Source organism: Mesoplodon bidens, assembly GCF_964165515.1.
Source record: "Mesoplodon bidens genome assembly, chromosome: 7".
In the NCBI taxonomy this organism is placed as follows: domain Eukaryota; kingdom Metazoa; phylum Chordata; class Mammalia; order Artiodactyla; family Ziphiidae; genus Mesoplodon; species Mesoplodon bidens.
Genome location: NC_138164.1, coordinates 37,453,817 through 37,475,514, shown reverse-complemented (window position 1 = coordinate 37,475,514; position 21,698 = coordinate 37,453,817). Strand labels below are relative to the sequence as shown.

General features: G+C 45.9%; 1 protein-coding gene across 1 annotated transcript in view; it reads left to right on the top strand.

The window, feature by feature from the left end:
* Positions 1–8,503: 8,503 nt before the first annotated feature.
* Positions 8,504–21,698, top strand: part of LOC308620761 (uncharacterized protein) — a gene marked incomplete at its 3' end in the record, with an annotated part of 448,069 nt that continues 434,874 nt past the window's right edge. Inside the window, exons 1-2 of the mRNA XM_081240673.1 lie at positions 8,504–8,742; positions 9,748–9,812. Coding sequence (XP_081096799.1) covers positions 8,567–8,742; positions 9,748–9,812 — 241 coding nt within the window. The 5' untranslated portion in view covers positions 8,504–8,566. The remainder of the gene's footprint in view (positions 8,743–9,747; positions 9,813–21,698) is intronic.

Below are 21,698 nucleotides of genomic sequence, written 5' to 3'. Positions count from 1 at the left end.
CTGAGCCTGCGCGTCCAGAGCCTGTGCTCCGCAACGGGAGAGGCCACAACCGTGAGAGGCCCGCGTACCGCCCCCCCAAAAAATAAATAAAGAGTGAGATAAGTATGTAAAAAAAGATCCCAGGTACATCGACTCAGTGGATTAAAAAGTTACGTTAAAACACGCAATTTGGCAAAGCTCTTGGGCTGAATGTTTACTGACACTGCGTTCAGAATTCTGTACTGGGGGAGTACACGTCCGCTCCCCTCAGGCACCTTTGAGTCCAAGAGCCATTTGGAGAAGCTAAAATCATAGAAAACTACAGGTGCTCACGCACCCTTCAAAGGGTGTCTACAAACACACACACACACACACACACACACACACACACACACAAAAAGGGTACCTTTGGATGTCACAAAGTCCGTGGATTGTCCAAAGCCTGCCCCTTGATTCCAGTTAAGAAGTTCTAGTCTACTTATCAAAATCTTGAGAATGTGGTATCACTGTTGACCCAGAGATTTCACTACCTGAATAAAAATGTCACATGTACAAAATACTAAATGGAAAAAACTCCAGTTCAACACAGATTATTTTTCTGAATAAAAATGTCACATGCACAAAAAGACTAAATGGAAAAATTTCCAATTCCAGACAGGTTATTTTTCTATGAGGGTAGGAAGTATATGGTAGCCGAGATGCAGAGAAGAAAATAGCCAACTCAGGGTCATGCAGTGTCACTGGAAGCTTCTTCTGAACCTCCCAACTCGTACTTCCACTCCTCCCCTTGGGGTCTGAGTCTTGCTTTTTTTCTTGGGTTTCCCTGGTGGCACAGTGGTCAAGAATCCGCCTGCCGATGCAGGGGACACAGGTTCGAGCCCTGGTCCGGGAAGATCCCACATACCGCGGAGCACCTAACGCCCGTGCGCCACAACTACTGAGCCTGCAAGCCATAACTCCTCAGCCCACGAGCCACAACTACTGAGCCCACGCGCCTAGGGCCCATGCTCTGCCGCAAAGAGAAGCCACCTCAATGAGAAGCCTGCACACTGCACCGAAGAGTAGCCCCCGCTCGCCGCGACTAGAGAAAGCCTGCGCCCAGCAACGAAGACCCAACGCAGCCAAAAATAAGTAAAACAGAAATCTTAAGGAAGGAAAACAAGAATTCTCATTGTTGTGCAACCATCCCGACCATCCATCTCCAGAATGTTTTCATCCTGTCCAAGTGAAACTCTGTCCCCATTAAACACTGACTCCCCACCCCCCTCCCAGCCCCTGACACCCACCACTCCACTTTCTGTCTCTATGAATTTGACCCATCTGGGGACCTCACAGAAGTGGAATCATGTAACATTTGTCCATTTGTATCTGACTTATCCACTTAGCTTAATGTCTTCGCATGTCATCTGTGTGGTAGCCTGTGTCAAAATTTCCTTCCTAGACCCCAAAGCCAGTGTGGACAGTACACAGTGAGTGAGAAGGAAATAAAACCGTGGGTCTGAAGAAGTTCAGATGTTTGCCAAGTGCAGTGGGAAAGCAGTGAATGAGAGGTGTCCTGATCCAGTTTGCACTGAAAGAGGAACAATTGATTTTGGCTGCTGCATAAATGGATGGGGTGGGGATTCAGTAAGAGTGGAAGTCGGGAGACCCAGATAAGGTTAGGAATTTGGCGTGGTAGTCCAGGAAGACGATGTCTGAGAAGATGGAGAGAAGTAAACAGGTTCTCTATATTTGGAGGGAGAATCAGCAGGGCTCATCGGGGGATCAGATTGCGGGGAGGTAGCGGGGCGCTATTCTGTTTACTCTGTGTGCACGTGTGTGCTTATGCCTCTACTGCTGAGACTTAATTGTTTCTACAAAGAAACACTAACCTTTCCTCTTAAAAGTGGAATTGTTAAATTTTCACTGTTCATACAAAGAAATATCAATCTTTGAAAAATACATAAATGGTCTTTGTATCAATTAGAAACTTTCCTTCCTGTTTGTGGGTGAATAATATCTGTTGTGTGAATATACACACTACATTTTCTTGATCCATTCATCTGTCAGTGAACACTTGGTTTGTTTCCACAGTTTGGCTCTGAACCTTGCTTTTGAATTATTGTTTGGACTTTGATGAGAAGTATCTCTGTTGTTCAGGATGTGCCCAGAGGTTTATTCTGTCTTCTGATCACTTCCATATTTCTAATTAGCCCAAGCAATGCATACGTAGAGTCAAATCAGTTCATCCAAGGTGCAGGGACTGAGTGTCTCTTTGGTTTGCACTCGTGGACTTTCTGAGATGTTCTAGGTCTCAGAGGCCGTGCAAAGAGTGTCTGAGGTCCTCCAGAGCTGCCACAGCCTGGCTCTCCTCAGGGTCTGCACTGCTGGGAAAAGCACTGCTGCCTGAGGACCTGTGTCCCTCTGCTGTAGACGTTGCATTGTTAGGAGGCAAATGAATTCAGATTTGCGTTCATCATGCTTTCAACCATCACAGCTGATTGGGTCCTTGTATAACAAAACAGAAGTTCACTCTCCCTCTTGGCTAACAGGCTTTCAAATATTAGAAGGTTGGTATTCTGTCCCCATGAAAATTTCTCTTGTATACTGTGAAATACCCTGATTGCTTTATCTAGTCTTCAGATCTGGATTTGCATAATCCCACCCCACCGCACCTTGTCCAAATGTGCTACAGTCGGGTGGGACCCATCTTAAGATGTGTTGGTATGTTGTCCAAAAATGGCGTAAACAGCCCAGATTGAATGTGATGTTGTAAGTGAGCAGGACCTTGTGGGGCCTTCCTGGGACGGATTCTCCCCATGTCTTCTGCCTGCTTCTTGTCTTTAGAAAATTTTAGCCTCCTAGCCTTCCGTGAGTTGGAAACAAGCAATTTAATCAGAGAAGGGAGAAAGTGCCAAAAGAAAGGAAAAGAGTCCCAAAAGACCAAATAATACTAGTGTAGCCGTTAAACAAAGTCAAGGACCTTTAGTTCCTCCTCAAGGGCTGTAGATACTGTTCTGAGCCACGTCCTTGGAGCTGTTTTGCAGAGACTGAAGCCCCCAGCAGGGGGGAGGAAGGTAACTGCATGCTGCCCACAAGCACGTAGACCCCAGACCAGCTGGAACCAGCCGGTTGATGATGTTGACCTCAGATTACCTCACCACCAACCAATCGGAAGAATGTCCACAAGCTGACCACACACCCCTCAACCTCCTCTCCCTCACCCCACTCGTTTGTAATTCACTTTAAACATTTTTTAAATTTTATATTGGGAGTATAGTTGATTTACAGTGTTGTGTTAGTTTCCGGTGTACAGCAAAGTGATTCAGTTATATGGACACAGATATCTATTCTTTTTCAGATTGTTTTCCCATTTAGGTTATTACCGAATTTTGCTTTTTTTTCGTGGTGCTGTGTGGCTTGTAGGATCTCAGTTCCCTGACCAGGGATTGAACCCGGGCCACGGCCGTGAAAGACCAGAATCCTAACCTCTGGGCCACCAGGGAACTCCCTAGGTTACTACAGAATATTGAGTAGAGATCCCTGTGCTCTACACGAGGTCCTTGTTGATTTCCTGTTTTATATATAGTTGTGTGCATATGTTAGCCCCAGCCTCCTGATCTATCCCTCTCCCCCACCTTTTCCCTTTGGTAAACATAAGTTTTTTTTCTATGTCTGTGAGTCTGTTTCCGTTCTGTTCAGAAGTTCATTCGTATCACTGTTTTAGATTCCACACAGGAGTGGTAGCGTATGGTATTTGTCTTTGTCTGACATCCTTCACTTAGTCTGATAATCTCTAGGTCCATCCATGTTGCTGCACATGGCATAATCTCATTCTTTTTTATGGCTGAGTAGTATTCCATCACACATATGTACCACATCTTCCCTATCCATTCCTCTGTCGATGGACATTTAAGTTGCTTCCATGTCTTGGCTATTGTAAATCGTACTGCTATACATATTGGGGTGCGTGTGTCTTCTTGAATTATGGTTTTCTCTGGGTATATGCCCAGGAGTGGGATTGCTGGGTCCTACGGTAGCTCTAGCTTTAGTGTTTTGAGGAACCTCCACACTGTTCTGCATAGCGGCAGCACCAGTGTACATTCCCACCAACAGCCTCACCCCATCTGTCAACACCTTTCCCTGAAAGCCACGGGGGAGTGGGGGCCTTCTGAGCCCTAGATACCTGGACCCCTTGCTTGTTGCCCCGCCATAAACGCGGCACTTTCCTTCACCGTGACCCGTGTCCGTAGACGGGCTTTAGTGCGTGCGGGCGAGTGGACCCAAGTGTGGTTCCGTAACAGCGTGTTTGGAGATCAGCAGAACTGTCACCTCTCCTCCTCTCTCTTCCTCCTGCGGATGCAGTTTAATACAACAACGGCTGTAGCTCTAGTGCAGAAATACCAGTGGGGTGAAGCAGAAGGGCTTTGTCAATACAGTCCTTTGGGCATGAGAGTCCCGTGGAGAAAATATTCCAACACAGATGCCTGGACCCAGCCTCACAGATTCTAATTCCACAGCACTGAGCCAGGGCCTAATTTTAACCTTCTCAATGGACATGCTTCTGATGTGGAAATGACTGGGTGGGATGTGCCACCCAGGCTGGTGCAGTAGGGGGTCTTCAAGGCATCGTTGAATGCAATAAGCAGGAGGGAGGTGAACCGTGACCTGGATTTCAACCAGGCAGCCTCTGGCAGGGCTGTGGCCAGGCCATGGGTCCACAGCTGAGCAGACGTCTGTGTCAGCCTGCAGTCCTCCTGCCAACGGGTCCGTGACAAGCCCTCCAGCGGCCTGGTGCAGCTGCGGATGAGCAGCCCTGGGATCGGAGTTCAGCCCAGGCACCTACCTGCTACATACATAGTGCATGTGCTTGTGAGGAAACCGCCCTCTCCACCAGGAAGCCTGGAGCACATCCTCCCGTACAGCCCTCAGAGGGGACCAACCCTGCTGACACCTTGATCTCAGACTTGCAGCCTGCGTAAATGTCGGACAGTGCATTTGTGTTGCTTAAGCCCGCCAGTGTGTCGTATTTTGTGACGCAGCCCAAGTAAACTGCTACGACCTGTATTTTGAATAAGAAGGAATTCACATGAGACGGTCACTTTCCTGCTTCCCCTGCCTTTATTTTTTTATTTTTATTTGTAAAAAATTATTTATCTCTCTTAGGCTGCATCGTGTCTAATTGCAGCACGCGGGCTTAATTGCCCCGTGGCGTGTGGGATCTTAGCTCCCGGACCAGTGTTCCCAGGCTTTGAACCCACGTACCCTGTATTAGAAGGCGGATTCTTTACCACTGGAACACCAGGGAAGTCCCTCCCCTGCCTTTAAATTAAGACGTGTCGCTGAGCTTCAAAGAAGAGTCTGTCCTTTTCTGTTAGATTACAAACTTGAGTTTTCTTCTTAAACAGTGCGTTTCCTGGTTGTGGTAGATGTGTTAGTGTTGAAAAAAATGGTTGAGAGACTTTAAGAGGAAAATGATTTTACAAATCCTGAAGATGGGTGCCAGTTATCTTGATAAAATTGGTATGTTAAGAGACCCAAAATAAACAGGAGAAAACACAGGCAACTACTTAGGAAATGCAGGATGGGAAAGGCTTCTTCAAGTACAGTGTCCAAGCTGATGAAAAGTATGAAGTGAAAGTGAAAGATTTGAACACAAAATATCTTTTTAAGTGTCTGTATAACAGAATGTGAGAGTAAAAAATTAAGTTAAAAAGATAAAGAACAGGGATTAACAGATACACACTTTTATATGTAAAATAGATAAACAGTAAGGACCTACTGTATAGCCCAGGGAACTATGTTCAATATCTTGTAATAACCCATAATGGAAAAAAGAACCTGAAAAAGAATACATATATTCTTACATAAATACATGTAACTGAGTCACTTTGCTGTACACCTGAAATATTGCAAACGAAGTATACTTCAATAAAAATAGATAAGTGACAAAGTAGGGAAAATATCTGTATTTAATAGAAATGCAGATACAAAAAGAGAAAGCTTTATATTGTAAATCTCCATATATATGAAGAGATCTTAATGAAAGCAAACTAAAAGGTGGCCATTGCTGCTTCTGGTCAAGGTGAAATCGCAGGGTCCAGGTTTACCCTCCTAGCTTCAACAACTTTAAAAAGGGGGAAATGTATGAAATGACAGTTTTTCGCCTTTTGGAGAGAGGGGTGAGTCGTGAGAGACATCAGCTCACTGCTGGACATCCTGTTCATTGGGATGACTCCGTACTTATTATTCCCTTTTTTAGAGCATTTCCTGAAGACAGCTTGTAATAGAAAGACTTCCAGAGAGTGTCCAGGGCAGGGGGCTGGGGAGCCCAGCATGTCTCTGGGCTGGAGGGATAGAGTGGGGTGATGAGGTGGGCACAGCAGCTGGGGTTCACAGGCCACCCCAGTCTTCTGCTGAGACACGGTCAGTGCACGTGGGTGAGGTGAGAACTGGAGGCCTGGTGGCGTGCTCATGGGCGCACTGCCCTTCCAAGGCGCTTCCCAGCAAGGTACTCCGTGTAGCTGATGTCCTTATGTGGTGAACTTGGAAAATGCGAGAAATGCGCCCTGGAGGTTTGCCAGGCTCAGGCTCAGAGGAGGTGTGGTCGCTGTCATTCCCACACAAGCAGCATTTCATCGGTGAGAATTCAGGCAGAGGCCACAGTCAGCAGCAGCAAGAACTGGAAAAGACCATTCGTGGCTCTAAGCAGCCACTTCCAAGAGCAGTTTTGGAGAAGCACACATTTTGTGCAGGATTCATTTAATGTGGCAGTTCAGCTGGGGAAATCAGGAATGGGTTAGGTGCTTATTCATTTGCATGAATCATCACTTCTTATTTCCGTTTTTAGAGGATTTCCTCAAGACGCTTGTAATAGAAATACTTCCTCTGTCCCTTTCGTAAGTATCTAAATCTTTTTAAAAGCGAAATCAGTCTCTTGCCAGCATTACAACCCAGGAATGTTTATGTTAAGGACCTGAGAGCTATCTTCTTTATCTCTCTGTCACCAGGGGAGTTTAGGCTAGGTGTTAGGCACTTTCCTCTGAGCTATAAGTACGTGCTTGTCCTAGAGATAGGAGAAGTTGTCTTTCTCCTTTGGATAAAGGGTATTAACTAGCATGGACAACCACCGAGATGACCAGGTGAATTTAGGATGTACTCTGAAAGAATGTATGCCATTTTTATGGTGGTGTCAAGTCTATTCCCATGAGGCAAGTTCCCGTTTATCTTGAGAACCTGTATGCAACAGATTTTATCTGCTGAGCTATAAAAAAAAAAGGTGAGGTTGATTTCATTTGCACAAACATTAGTGGTTCACCTGTGGGTGCACAGCACAGTCTGGTTTAATGGTTATTCAACAGTAAAACCGTTTTCTTTATCTCTACATTTGTGGAGAGGATTTTCTCGGTTGGCGAGAGATTTTTTATTTTTATTTTGTGTGTTCGTTAATTAATTAATTAATGAGACTGTGCTGCACAGCATGCGGGATCTTAGTTCCCCAACCAGGAGTCAAACACGTGCCCCCTGCAGTGGAAACTAGGAGTCTTCACCACTGGACCACCAGGGAAGTCCCTGGAGATTTTATTTTTACCTTTTCCCCTAGCAGCTTTTAAGGAACAGTTGGCCAAGAACACAGTTATATTATTTCACCCCCAGTGATAAATAGTGATAAATCATTACCCTTCTGATTCCATTTTTGAAAAATGATATTTTTACCTAACATAAACAGTATCCTGTATAAGAGGTCAGATCCCAGGTATCTGTTTTCTGTTTTCAGTTTGTGTGTACGTTCTGATTTTCGTACAGTTTTTAATGCGTTGGTTGTGTAATCTAAACAGCTACAGTTTCTATTTTCTTTTCCTTCCGTGGGCAATATTAGTTTGTGTCATGGCTGGGCATTTATTGTATTCTAGGATTTGAATGAAAGTTGTAGCGTTTCAGTTAAGCGAACATGATACCCTCCTTCCCCTCTCCTGGTGGTGGGGGAATCTCAGATGTAACCCGAAATGTCCCAGGGCCGGGAAAGGACCAGGGACCCTGGAGACCATCACACAGCCCCCACTTGAGGCCACACCTTTCCTTGATCCCTAACAGGAGTGAAGACAAATGGGCAATGGAGTCCCTGGTCCAGGCGGCACACCCTCGCAGCACAGCAGCACTTGAGCGCCAGATGAGAAGGAGACATTTCATACGTTCACTATCTTGACGGCACGGAGACTTCTGGGAGGCTTCTGGGGTCCGGGTACTTGTCCCGTGCTCCTGGCGGGCTTTGGCAGGCGGACTTCGGGCGTCCGCCTGCGCAGGTGCGCCTCATGATTTGTGCGTGTTGGCGCACGCGCACCGTCGCCGCCCCGCCCTCGCTTCCTGTGCGTGCCCAGGTCGTCGCTGGCCGTCGTTCCCCCGTCTTGGCCTCTTGCGGGCGAGCATTTCGGGGGCCTGCGGGGCGGTACGCTGTCCGGGCCGGCCGGCAGCCCGCGGGAGCTGGCTGTGCGGGCGAGGGTTCGCGTGGGCCGGGCGGAGGCTGGAAGTGTGACCTCCGAGCTCGAGCCGCGGAGCCCGCGTTTGGGCCGGAGTGGCCGGGCGGCCGGCAGCGGTGCAGTGCCCGACCATGTGCAGCGCGGGGCCAAGCGAGGTCCCGGGAGGGACGTGGGCCCAGAGCCGGCTCCTCTGGCCCAGTGGTCTCGGGAGGCGGAGCGGAGGGACCCCGAGAGAGGAGCGCGCCCGAGGAGCAGCCCCCGGACCGGAGCCTCGGGAGCCCGGGGCCGGTGAGCGAGTCCCGACGGGGTAGGTGTTGCGTCTGCAGGCCTGTAGTTGGTTGTGGAGCTTGCGGCCCTTGAAGAGCAGGGCTTGGGGTAGCCCGCCCCGGGCCCCGCGGTAGAGCCACCTGAAGGGTTTGACCGCTTCCCGGAGGTGGAGGGGCCGGGCTGGAGGACAGGGCTGGCTGCTCCGGATGGGGCTCCCCTGGGACTTGTGAGCTCCGGGTGTCCTGGGGGAGCAGGGTCCACAGGCTCGGCCGGGACGTGCCGCGTCCTCTCCTCCGTCCAACCCCGATCCTCCTCCTCGTCCTCCCCCTCCTGTCGCCGTCTCGGCATCTCGCACGTGTGTCTCAAGGCGCGTCAGCACCTTGGTTGTCTACTGTAAGCGTCCGCCGCCCCCCTGGGTTGTGCCCTGTGGAGTCGCACAGTGTAATCGGTGCAGGATGAGTCTGCAGGGCTTCTGTCCTGCTGCCTCGGGTGAGGAAGGAAGCGATGGGGCCTGAGAAGGGAGATGACTTGTCCTAGACCCTCACCGGGTGTGCACGTGGGGTCGCTCACAGGACTCCAAACTCCTAGGGCAGGTGTTCTGTCCACTTAAAGTCAGCTTTAATAAAAGATGTTTTCGAGCGTCGCACTTAAGTTTGTAAAGTTTGTACAAATCATTGCAAGACTGAAACGCACCTGAGTGTGTCCCTTTATTCTGGGTATCCTGTGGATGTTCTGATCTAAGTTGTTAACAGACTGAGAAGAGATAAACTATAAGCGTTTTTTAATTTCATATTTAATGACGGAGGTTTATTTTAATAGGATTCAGTGTACACTCGCTACGGAAAAATAAAGTATCCCCTCAGGTACCAGAGTCACGTGGGAGTTACAGACCTGAGGGTGGTTGCTCCCTCCTTATTCTCACAGGCCCTTCTGAAGGTGAAAGGACGAGTCTCCCACAGGTGTCTCTTGTGGAGCGCGGGGCGGGTGCTCGTGCACCCCGAGCCGCTTCAGTCGTAGCTTCACTGCCTGCGTTTTCCTTCTCCAGGTCCGCCTCCACTGTCACAGTCCTGCACGTTGTTCCAAGAGCAGCGGAAAATGAGTCAGCCTCTGGTGAGTTTTGCTGTTTACGTATTTACCTGCTGCTGTTCTTTTGTGATAACACCTTGGGAGGCGCATAGTTCAAAAGTTAAAATGGGAAAGTAGGAGTAGGTAAAAGATGTGGTTAGACAAAGTGTAGAGGAGCAGGTCAGCACCAAGTGTTTCTGGCAAGTTCTACGTGTAGATCCCAGGATCCTCTTAGAGCCACAGTACAAGCCTCGTGTTCTTGACATTTGTGGCAAAACACCATCCCTTGCTTGACTTATATGGTCCTGCCAAATCACTTTTGTTCTCGAGCGTTAAAAGGTTTCCCTGAGGATCCCGCTGTAGGCCGCGAGCCTTCCTGAGCAACAGCCCCTAACGTGTTGACGTCGGTGCCTTCCTTGTGCTTCCTGTAAGCCGAGAGCATGCTGTCCAGGGAGCACTCAGTGCATATAAGTTGTCTGTTCAGTAGAACACCGTTGTCACATAGGTACATTGTTTTCAGTGCTCAGTCGAGGGATGCAATGAGGATCATCTGGAAGAACAGCCTTGTCACCCTTCCAGTAAATTGCGCTCTTTGTCTCTTACAATCTCAGAGGGTCGCGCTACACACCATGCAGTGAGGTCTCTGGCAAAGATTCTTGTTTCCCAGCTGAATTGTATCGTGCAGCCTGCGGTCTTGGTTCTGCCCCTCCACGGAACCTGATCCGGTTGAGGTGACCTGGCATCCAGCATACAAAGCAGTGGAGATTTGCCAGTCGTCACCTCAGACCACTGTCGCCTTGCCATCCGCAGAGTCTGCTCTGTTGGTTTCTGTGACAGATCTCTCCTTGCTGTCTTCCTGACTGACTCTGTCTTCCGCCCTCTGTGTGTGTTGTCGTTTCACCCTTGGTCCATGACTCTCCACCCCGTCTGATCTCACCCTCTGGTGCTTTTCACCTCCAGCTCTGTCAGTTCTCCCACCTGGACCAGACAGATGCCTCCGTCCAGCCACTTGCCAGCATCTCTATGGAGTTTGTCCAAAGGGCACCTCGGATGACTAGATCCAGTAGATCCAGAAATGATTATTTACAGCTCCCCTGCCCCTTGCCTTGTCCTGTTGTCTCTGGGGGCTCATCGTTGCATCATCCAGCCTGTCACCTGCCCAGAAAAATGAGTTCATTCTAAAGTCCTTCTCCATCCTCTGTTACCACGTTGTAGTGTGAGGCTTGTTAATGTCGTCTTCTGAATGGTTTTTATTCGTTCTCCTTCATCCCATACTTGCTACCATTAAAACAGCTTATCTGTTCATTTCTGTAGTTACAGAAACTTCTTTTCTGTGCCGCTACCTCTTTCCTCCAGCAGCTCAAGTGTATTCTCCACGCTGAGTATTTCTCCTAAAATATTAATCACAGCGTTTTGTCTGCATGTGGGAAGCACTTTAGAGGTTCCCTGGGTGACTGGACAAACGAGGTTGCCGTTCCGCGGAGCCAATAACCATCTAGCCCAGCACTGGGGGGAGGTCCTAACTCGCCGATGATGCGTTTGGATGGATCTGTGGGGTAAAATCCTGATCGGAGAGGCTTAGGAGAGAGGAGTGGGAGAACTGGGTTTGTTCTGGTCCCAACTTTTTCAAGACATTTTGCTGTGACGGGGAAAATAGAAACTGGACAGTAGCTGGGGTAGGAGCTGAGGTCCGGGGAGGATGTTGTGTTGTGTTGTGTTGTGTTGTGAAGGGAGAAATAACAGTGGGAATGATCCAGTAGATGCGTGTGGGGGAGGGGAGAGCTGCTGCCCGTGGTCCTGGAGTGGGGAGGGGATGGCTGAGCAGGGTTGCAGGTGGGGAAGCCCTCCGATGGCTTCTGTGTTCTCAGGGAAGCAGCTCCTCAGCTGAGGGTGAGGGTGAGGTTGGGGGTTTGAGGGGAGAGCAGAGCTCTGGGGCCCAGCTCCATCGTGACCATCAGCACACACAGTGCATCCAGCTGGGAAGACTGTACTTGCCTTCCCTGCCTGAAAAGCCATCTCCTTTCTTAAATGTGGGAGTAATTACTCTTTGGGGAGCCTGTGTAATTACACGGGTGCTGCTCAGCTCAAAGCGAATTGAGTGCCAGTTCTGGCCACGGACATTTTCTTCTCTGCTGATGGAAGGGTCCCCAGAGGAAGTGTCCTGCTTGCCTGGCTCTTGGCCTCGAGGACCCTTCACACCATCTAGTGTTGTGTCTTTTATCTTTGACATAAGCATCAAATGTCTTCAGTTTCTGCATGTGATCTTAAGAAGCAATTCTCTGCTTCCAGGAGCTTCTGTGCTCCTCGGGAAAGGCACTTCACAGATATAATTACAGGAGAGCTCGGGAATCCTGCCCGTCGATACATAGGGAACTCCAGAGTGCTGACAAAGGAGAGCCTGCTTTTATTTATTTATTTATTCATTCATTTTAATTTTTTATTTGTTTACTATTTAACTTATTCAGTTTCGGCTGCGTTGGGTCTCTGTTGTTGCGCGCGGGCTTTGTTCTCTAGTTGCGGCGAGCCGGGGCTACTCTTCGTGGCAGTGCGCGGGCTTCTCATTGCGGTGGCTTCTCTTATTGTGGAGCACAGCTTCTAGGCATGCGGGCCTCAGTAGTTGCGGGTCGTGGGCTCAGTAGTTGTGGCACGCAGGCTCTAGAGCGCAGGCTCAGTAGTTGTGGTGCACGGGCTTAGTTGCTCCGCAGCATGTGGCATCTTCCCGGACCAGTGTTCGAACCCGTGTGCCCACCATTGGCAGGCGGATTGTTAACCAGTGTGCGACCAGGGAAGTCCGAGAGCCTGGTTTTAAATGCATTGTCAGAGCACGTGGCTCAGTGACTCGGGGAAGGGGGACGGCCCTCAAGTGCCCAGGACTTGGGTAGCTGCAGAGGTTGGCGAGGCTCTCAGAGCAGCGTGAGGTGGACTGGATGAGGCTCCTGAGGTGCTGGTAAGGACCTCCTTCCTTAGGATGTGGGCCTCCCGTCAGGAAGAGTGGGACGTGAAGGCAGGCAGACCCTGAGTTTGACTGAAGAGCCTCCCCTCTGTGCTGGTTTTGGTTTCTTCCTGTGCAGAAACTGAAACCTTGTAATTGGGACAGTGAGTCATCTGATCAAAAGATGTCATGTGTAGAGACTGTGGACGGCATGAAACGCGGGGTGGGGTGCGGTGGGTCAAGTCAGGGGGACTCTGGGCTCCAGCGCGATGCCCGACAGGAAGGGGCGAGGCCGCGGCGTGTTCCCGCTCATCCTAGGCCCCGGTAAGCAGTATGGATGTTCCCTTGGGGTTTTTCTGAATCGTGAATGAGGTTGAGAGTATTGTCACGTGCTTAGAGCCGCTTCTTCTTTTTAATTGGTGGACAGTCTTTAGCGCAGCTTTAGGGTTATAGGAGAATCAGAATCGAGCAGACAGCGCTTTCCTATACCCGTCCCTCTGGGTTCCCTCCCTTGGTAACGTCTGTGGCCTGTGTGGCGCGTCATCTCAGTGATGGATCGGCATTGACACCTAATTCTCCCCTGGAGTCTAGTTTATATCAAGGCTCACTCTCTGTGTCCTACTGTTCAGGTTTGGACAGGTGTGATGACCTGCAGCCACCACTGCAGTGCCACCCAGAACCATTTCACTGCCTGAAACATCCCTGGGGGCCACCTTCCCTACCAGTGCCCTACCAGAACATCCTACCAGTGCCCCCAAGCCCCCGACAGCTGCTGGTCTTGTTACTGTCTGTGTATTTTTGCCCTTTCGAGAATGTCACGTAGTTGGAGTCCTTCATTCTGTGGTCTTTTCAGACTGGTGTCTTTCTGTTTTTGTATGAAGGGCCTGTTCATGTCCACTGCCCGTCTTACTGCCCCAATGCTTTCCTGTGGTTTTTTTTTTTTTTTTTTCTGTGCGCGCGCCTCTCACTGTTGTCCTCTCTCCTGCTTCGGAGCTCAGGCTCCGGACGTGCAGGCTCAGCAGCCATGGCTCAAGGGCCCAGCCGATCCGCGGCATGTGGGATCCTCCCGGTCCGGGGCACGAACCCATGTCCCCTGCATCGTTTGGCACTGGAAGGCTTCCAGAAGCCTCCCCCTTCCATTGCAGCTGAGGAAGCAGCTCCTCAGCTGAAGGTGTGGGTGAGGTTGGGGGTTTGAGAATAGGCAGTTGGAAGAACTCCTCAGTCTGGAAGACACGATGTGGGAGGGAGTCTGAGTAGCTCATGTAACGTGTGTATAGATTATTCACTAAATCTTGAGTTAGCTCTTAAGATTGAGAAGAAGCAGCATTAGGGAATAATAAGCGAGCTGTCCTCCACATCCTAAGACACGGTACCAACTGAGACTATAAATCTGCAGGTCCAGATTCATTCACAGATGGTAGGCTGCTGGGAAGCTGTTAGCCAGAGTTAGGGGGTTAGGGAGCAAATCCCCAACTTAGATTCTGTAGAGGGTAACAACCTGCCTCTCTCATGCAGGGGGAGATGGAATTCTCAGCTCCATGCCTCAGGACTCCGGTCCATTATCATGGCTGTTGTAATCTGTTTCTGAAGTGGTCTTTTCTACAACATTGAAAAAAGTGACTGCATTATCCTGAACATTTTTATCAAGTAACAAATCAGCTGATATAAATGCATAAAGTTGGCTGAAAGCAGGCCAGGATTTCAAAGCCCCTTCGGCATGTCTAGGTTGGGCACACGTCATGGAGCCTAAGAGTTTATTTAGATGGGGAATCTTAAAAAGCTGCGACTAAAAGTGACCATGAAATCATCAAACTTTTAAGTTTGAAAAAGGCTCATTCTTTTTCATATGTAAAAAAACATTAAGTGAGTCATTACAAGAGCTTTTTAAAAAGCCTCCTGTCAAGAGAGTGACAGATACAGAACTTTAAACCCATGCCTCTGGGGCCAGTGCTCTTTCTGTCATAAAATGTTTCTCCCTAACATTTGATGAATCAAAACATACACACACACACACACACATACACACACACACACACACACAATGTTAAGACCCAGTGTTCACTCTTCAACTTGCTTTCAACCATATGGAAACTTTATGGATTGAGTCTTTCAGATATTATTTCAGAGCAGATAAGCCAAACGCTATTTCTCTCACCTGGCTCCAAGCACTGTTTAGTCTTCTCCAACTGGGTGTAATTATTCACTAGGGATCTCACCTATTGTTCAACACTCAAACTTGTGATGGCCATGCTGTGGACTCCATTGTCTTGAGAGGAAAGTTTACACACCAAAACATTTGGGTGGGTGAAAGGAACACAGGAGAGGAGACTAGAGGAAAGGTATCGGTAAATATGTAGTGAGTTGTTGCTCTTCTACCTTGATTATGCCTGAATGGCTATTTTTATTAACATGAGCTTGTGCTACGTGCTTGATGCATGACACACGCAGACTCCCTTAACTTAGAACATAATTGTGGCACATGTATCTCCAGCTACAAATATAGATACCAAAGAGCCTAAGGAGCTCTGAGAGTCACATACCTTCATTTATTTTTTTTGACTTTTTCTTTTTTTGTGAGAATTGAATAGAAATAAAAGCTAAAAAGTATCCCTTATTCACCTAGCAATTTCTTCTCATCTTCCTTTTCTCAGGTAACATCTCTAGGAATCCTCCCATACCCAGGAAAAGATAGTTTCTCCTGCTCTTTACAATCAAAACCCCCTGGGCAACCCTTTCTCATACCTTTTATAGTAGGGTGTTGAATTGTGGATTTACTTGTCTGAATCTTCTTGAACCTGTGAGAAATTGAGTGCAGGGGCTGAATCTTCCAACAGTGTATCTTCCAGTGCCAAGCACGAAAGAGTCAACTAACATGTAGCTTTAAAAAAAAAGTACCTTGTACATATTGTAAGTGTTCAATACATTTGTACATCAAATACGTGAAATAATCAAGGCTGAGAAATATGATAGGAAAAAATTAATATTAAGGAGGATTTATAAATGAGTAGAAAGGGGATTTTAGGGAAGAAATCATGATTTAAGATTATTGGTTTTTTTGAACCTGGTATATGTTGCGGATTGCTATAGAAGAAAAGGCAGTTCAGTACTTTGAAAATGTGTGAAGTCTATATTCATTAGTTCATCAGCTAAAATAAGGTGGTATGCCCATAGCTGCTCATCTTTCAAAAATTTTCATAAATGTCAACTTGTTGAAAATATTTTTGAAACTAATTTTTCTTTACCTTTTAAATTCTCTTGGAATTAAACATGGTGATTTACCACTAAGACCTTCAAGATGTATTAATTTATTTAGGCCACCATAATAAATTTGAGAGAGTCTTTGTACAGAGATGCATTTTAAAAAACACAGTTAATCACCCAAAAGTAATTTATAAAGGAATTCAAATTTTAACCATTACTCATAAAAAAAGGTGAAAAAAGGAATTAAATTCATAAAAAGTTGAACATTCTTAAATCTTCATCCCCCTACTCAATTTTCTTGTAGTTCACAGTGCTGCAGAATTCCTAATGCAGAAATCCTCAATTATATCCAGCACTTTTTGGCTTTTCCCTTTTCTTTACAAACCCTCCATTATTTTCTTTTTCTTTTTTTTAAATATCTGTTTTGGAGTATAATTGCTTTCCAATGGTGTGTTAGTTTCTGCTGTATAACAGAGTGAATCAGCTATATGTATACATATATCCCCATATCCCCTCCCTCTTGCGTCTCCCTCCCACCCTCCCTATCCCAGCCCTCCAGGCGGTCACAAAACACCGAGCTGATCTCCCTGTGCTATGCGGCCGCTTCCCACTAGCTCTCTATTATTCTGTATTTGGTAGTGTATCTATGTCCATGCTACTCGCTCACAGCGTCCCAGCCTAACCTTCCCCCTTCCTTGTGTCCTCAAGTCCATTCTCCACATCTGTGTGTTTATTCCTGTCCTGCTCCTTGGTTTATCGGAACCTTTCTTTTTTTTTTTAGATTCCATATATATGTGTTAGCATACAGTATTTGTTTTTCTCTTTCTGACTTCCTTCACTCTGTATGACAGACTCTAGGTCCATCCACCTCACTACAAATAACTCAATTTCGTTTCTTTCTATGGCTGAGTAATATTCCATTGTATATATGTGCCACATCTTCTTTATCCATTCATCTGTTGATGGACACTTAGGTTGCTTCCATGTCGTGGCTATTGTAAATACAGCTGCAATGAACATTGTGGTCCATGACTCTTTTTGAATTATGGCTTTCTCAGTGTATATGCCCAGTAGTGAGATTGCTGGGTCGTATGGTAGTTCTCTTTTTTAGTTTTTTAAGGAACCTCCATACTGTTCTCCATAGTGGCTATACCAATTTACAGTCCCACCAACAGTGTAGGAGGGTTCCCTTTTCTCCACACCCTCTCCAGCATTTATTGTCTGTAGATTTTTTGATGATGGCCATTCTGACCGGTGTGAGGTGATACCTCATTGTAGCTTTGATTTGCATTTCTCTAATGATTAGTGATGCTGAGCATCGTTTCATGTGTTTGTTGGCAATCTGTATGTCTTCTTTGGAGAAATGTCTATTTAGGCCTTACGCCCATTTTTGGATTAGTTTGTTTGTTTTTTTGATATTGAGCTGTGTGAGCTGCTTGCAAATTTTAGAGATTAATCCTTTGTTAGTTGCTTCATTTGCACATATTTTCTCCCATTCTGAGGGTTGTTTTTTCGTCTTGTTTATGGTTTCCATTGCTGTGCAAAAGCCCCATAGCAGTATTGTGAGTGTCACTGAAGCAGACTTGGGTCCACTTATCCACGTGCAATAAACCCAATCTACTGACACTGGGTTGTGGTGAAATAAAGTGCCGTGTTTTATTGTAAGGCACCATACAAAGAGTCCGGGACAGCTAGTACTCAAAAAGCCTCATTTTCCTGATGGGTTTCAGCAAAGTGTTTTTAAAGGCAAGGTGAGGGAGGGGAGTCCCAGGGTATGTGATCAGCTTGTGCACAGTTCTCTGTTTGGTTGATGGTGAGGTTTCAGGACAGTGTCACAGGGGTTAACGTCATCAATTCTTTGGCTCCAGTAGGCCTGGGGGCTATGTGCTCATGGTCATTAAGTAGTTAACCTTCCATTTGGTGGGAGTTTTAGCATCTGTAAAGCAGGAAATGTGCATCAAATACTGTTATCTATGTACTTCAGAGAGGAGCTAAAGTAGAGGATATGGGGGAGGGGTCTATCCTAGGAAGGCCCCATAGGGTCCTCCTCTGTTATATGAGCCCTGATGTTCTTTCCAAAATCCTCTTAAAGTTGAAGACAGACAGATTGGGTTTCCATTTTTTTGCTACCAAAAGCATCCTAACTTATACACTTGGCATAAAAATACTCTACTAATTTGGTACCTGCTCAGAGGTCTTGCTCAGGGCTGTACACAACTCCAGCTTGTGTCATTCACATTGACATTATTATGAATGGTACCCACTGGAGTTGTGCAGTCCCCAACTTTCATAGTTGTAAAAGGCTGTGCTGCTTTGTATCTGCTCATCTTTCCAGCTCCCCTTCAGTTGTCTTACATATGTGAGCTACAGTTGAGTCAGTTCCAACTACTTTTGCTCTCCAGAGGAACTATGGTATTACTTGGGGTTTTTGTGATCACTTTGTTCCCAATGCCAAATACAGATTCTTCACAGTTTGTTCATCTGACAGAGTCGTGTTTATTCTTTGATGGTCTTCTCAGATATCACCTTTACTCTAAAACTTTTCTGGTCACATCATTTTCCTGCCATAGACCCTAGGCACTCATAGTAAATGACTTTATCAAATGTAAACATAGCACTTTGTGTACATTTCTATCAATGCATCTCATGATGTTTTTTTTTTTTTTTTTTTTTTTTTTTTGCTGTACGCGGGCCTTTCACTGCTGTGGCCTCTCCCGTTGCGGAGCACAGGCTCCGGACACACAGGCTCTGCGGCCATGGCTCGCGGGCCCAGCTGCTCCGCGGCATGTGGGATCTTCCGGGATAGGGGCACGAACCCGTGTCCCCTGCATCGGCAGGCGGACTCTCAACCACTGCGCCACCAGGGAAGCCCCTCATGATGTTTTTTTATGTTAGTCTTCTATACTGACCTATGTGCTTTTTGAGCAAACAGATTTTTCTAATTGTGGCCTAGTAGAGGAAACCCTAGCACACAGCAGATGCTTAAAGGACTCTCTCTTTGTGGACTGTTTAATGTATTCATTAACACTCATAATTCACTGAATGAACCAAATCATTTAATATTTACAGTTTTCCACAGCAAGATCTTTTTCGACCCACCGCCTAGAGTAATGAAAATAAAAACAAAAATAAATAAATGGGACCTAATGAAACTTAGAAGCTTTTGCACAGCAAAGGAAACCATAAACAAACTGAAAAGACAACCCTCAGAATGGGAGAAAATATTTTCAAACAAAGCAACTGACAAGGGATTAATCTCCAAAATACACAAACAGCTCATTCAGCTCAATATCAAAAAGACAAACAACCCAATCAAAAAATGGGTGGAAGACCTAAATAGACATTTCTCCAAAGAAGACATACAGGTGGCCAAGAAACACATGAAAAGATGCTCAACATCACTAATCATTAGAGAAATGCAAATCAAAATGACAGTGAAGTATCACCTCATACCAGTCAGAATGGCCATCATCAAAAAATCTACAGACAATAAATGCTGGAGAGGGTGTGGAGAAAAGGGTACCCTCCAACACTGTTGGTGGAACTGTAAATTGGTACAGCCACTATGGAGAACAGTATGGAGATTCCTTAAAAAACTAAAGATAGAGCTACCATATGACCTAGCAATCCCACTCCTAGGCATATATCCAAAGAAAACCATAATTCGAAAGGATGAATGCACCCCAATGTTCACTGCAGCACTATTTATAATAGCCAGCACGTGGAAGGAACCTAAATGTCCATCAACAGAAGAATGGATAAAGAAGATGTGGTACATATATACAATGGAATATTCCTCAGCCATAAAAAGGAATGAAATAGTGCCATTTGCAGAGATGTGGTTGGAGCTAGAGATTGTCATACAGAGTGAAGTAAGTCAGACAGAGAAAGACAAATATTGTACAGTACCATTTATGTGTGGAATCTAGAAAAATGGTAGAGATGAACTTACTTGCAAAGCAGAAATAGAGTCACAGATGTAGAGAACAACCTTACGGTTACCAAGGGGGGAAGGGGTGGGTGGGATGAATTGGGAGATTGGGACTGACATATATCACTACTATGTATAAAATAGGTAACTAATGAGAACCTACTGTATATCACAGGGAACTCTACTCAGTGCTCTGTGGTGACCTAAATGGGAAGGAAATCTAAAAAAGAGCAGATATATGTATATGTATGACTGATTCACTTTGCTGTACAGCAAGAAACTAACACAACATTGTAAAAGAACTATACTCCAATAAAAATCAAATAAAAATTTTAGAGTTTTCAATCCCCCATTACCACATATATCCAGCTGCAGCAATATTTACTTCTTCAATCAGTTGCCAATGTCAACTAAAAAAACCCAAACAATAGCAGCGTAGTAAGGAGAAACTTTACTCAAAAGGGTAAGTGCGAGGAGGGGCCTATTGCAATTGGGGGAGGAGAACTATCGCATTAGGGAGAATGCTGTGACCCTAAGATCTGCAAGCCTCTCAGTGGTTAATCAAAAGGGGTTTTTCTTCTCTTGAGAGGAAGTAACAAGGGTATTAAGGGTAGGGTGTGGGCAAATGGGATAAAAGAGTAGCTTGAGTGGATGGTAGATCAGAGAATATTTTACCCTGAGGTCAGCCTGTTCTTAGGAGAGATTATCTGTTGACTCAGTCTGACAGTGAGTCCGAGTTCTGGAGCCTGGAGGAAGGAGTGAAACTTTACAGTTTGATTAATAAGCAGTTTGTTCCAATTGATTAGTAGGAATAAACACTTCAGATGATAATTTATGAGACAAAAAAACTGGCAATTTGGAATATCTTTGTCTGGCATTGCCATAGGTAAACAAGAGGAGGCATCTGTGGTGGTTCTTAGGAATAAGCTGTTTTCCACAACACAAAGGGCAGAGGGATATCTTAACTTTTGCTGTTTTCCAGGATTCGAGGGCTCAGGTAAAATTCCACATTGTCACTAATAATAGTTTTCAGTATCGAAGGACACAATTAGACTATATAAAACTTTATTTTCTTTTGCAGTGGTCATCACACAGCCAAGCAAATGTATCCACTTGTTAAATTTAATTACCTTTTATCTTAGAGAGTTCCCCCAAATTAAATAGGTCAGAAATTTTTATAAAGAATCAAATATTGCTTTCCTGTCTGAAAAGTGTGGACTGAGTATCAGAGACTTATCAGATTCCTTTCAAGCTAAAGTCACCTTCATTCACTTGATAAGACTGTAGAGGGCACAGTTGGACTGAAACAAAGCTTGAGTGAAAGAGTGTGAGAACTTTATTACACCTAGCTAATATCCAAATGTGTGCTCTCAGTGATTCATATCTGCCTTTCAGAGCAAAGGTCTTTTTTTTGAAAGAGGGTTTTCTTATTTGTCACTTTACTTTCTTTTTAATTAATCCTGACAACATTTCACGTGAGAAAGTGTGTTTGAAGAGATAGAATTATAAATGAGTCCAGCATTATTGTTATAGTCCCTGTATTAAAATGTTACTGTAAGCTAAGGCAAGGAAGTCAAAGATAGTAGATTAAGAGAAAACTGCTGGGGAAATGAGCAAGCATTATTAAAAACAAGTGACAGGTTTGTATTACTCTATTGGAAGGAGCATATAGTAGTGGAAAGACTAAGGAATTAGTTGGGCTATCTGTAAGCTATTTGAAGCACAGCTTTTCCAAAGCTATGTAAAGTTTTGTCTAATCATCAGCTAATTTGTGGTTTCAAAATCCTGTAGTGTTCTTGATGCAGTTACCACCAAAATGAAGCATGCCCTTCTTCCTAATGGTCTACTCCTCCCCTTCCTTGTACTA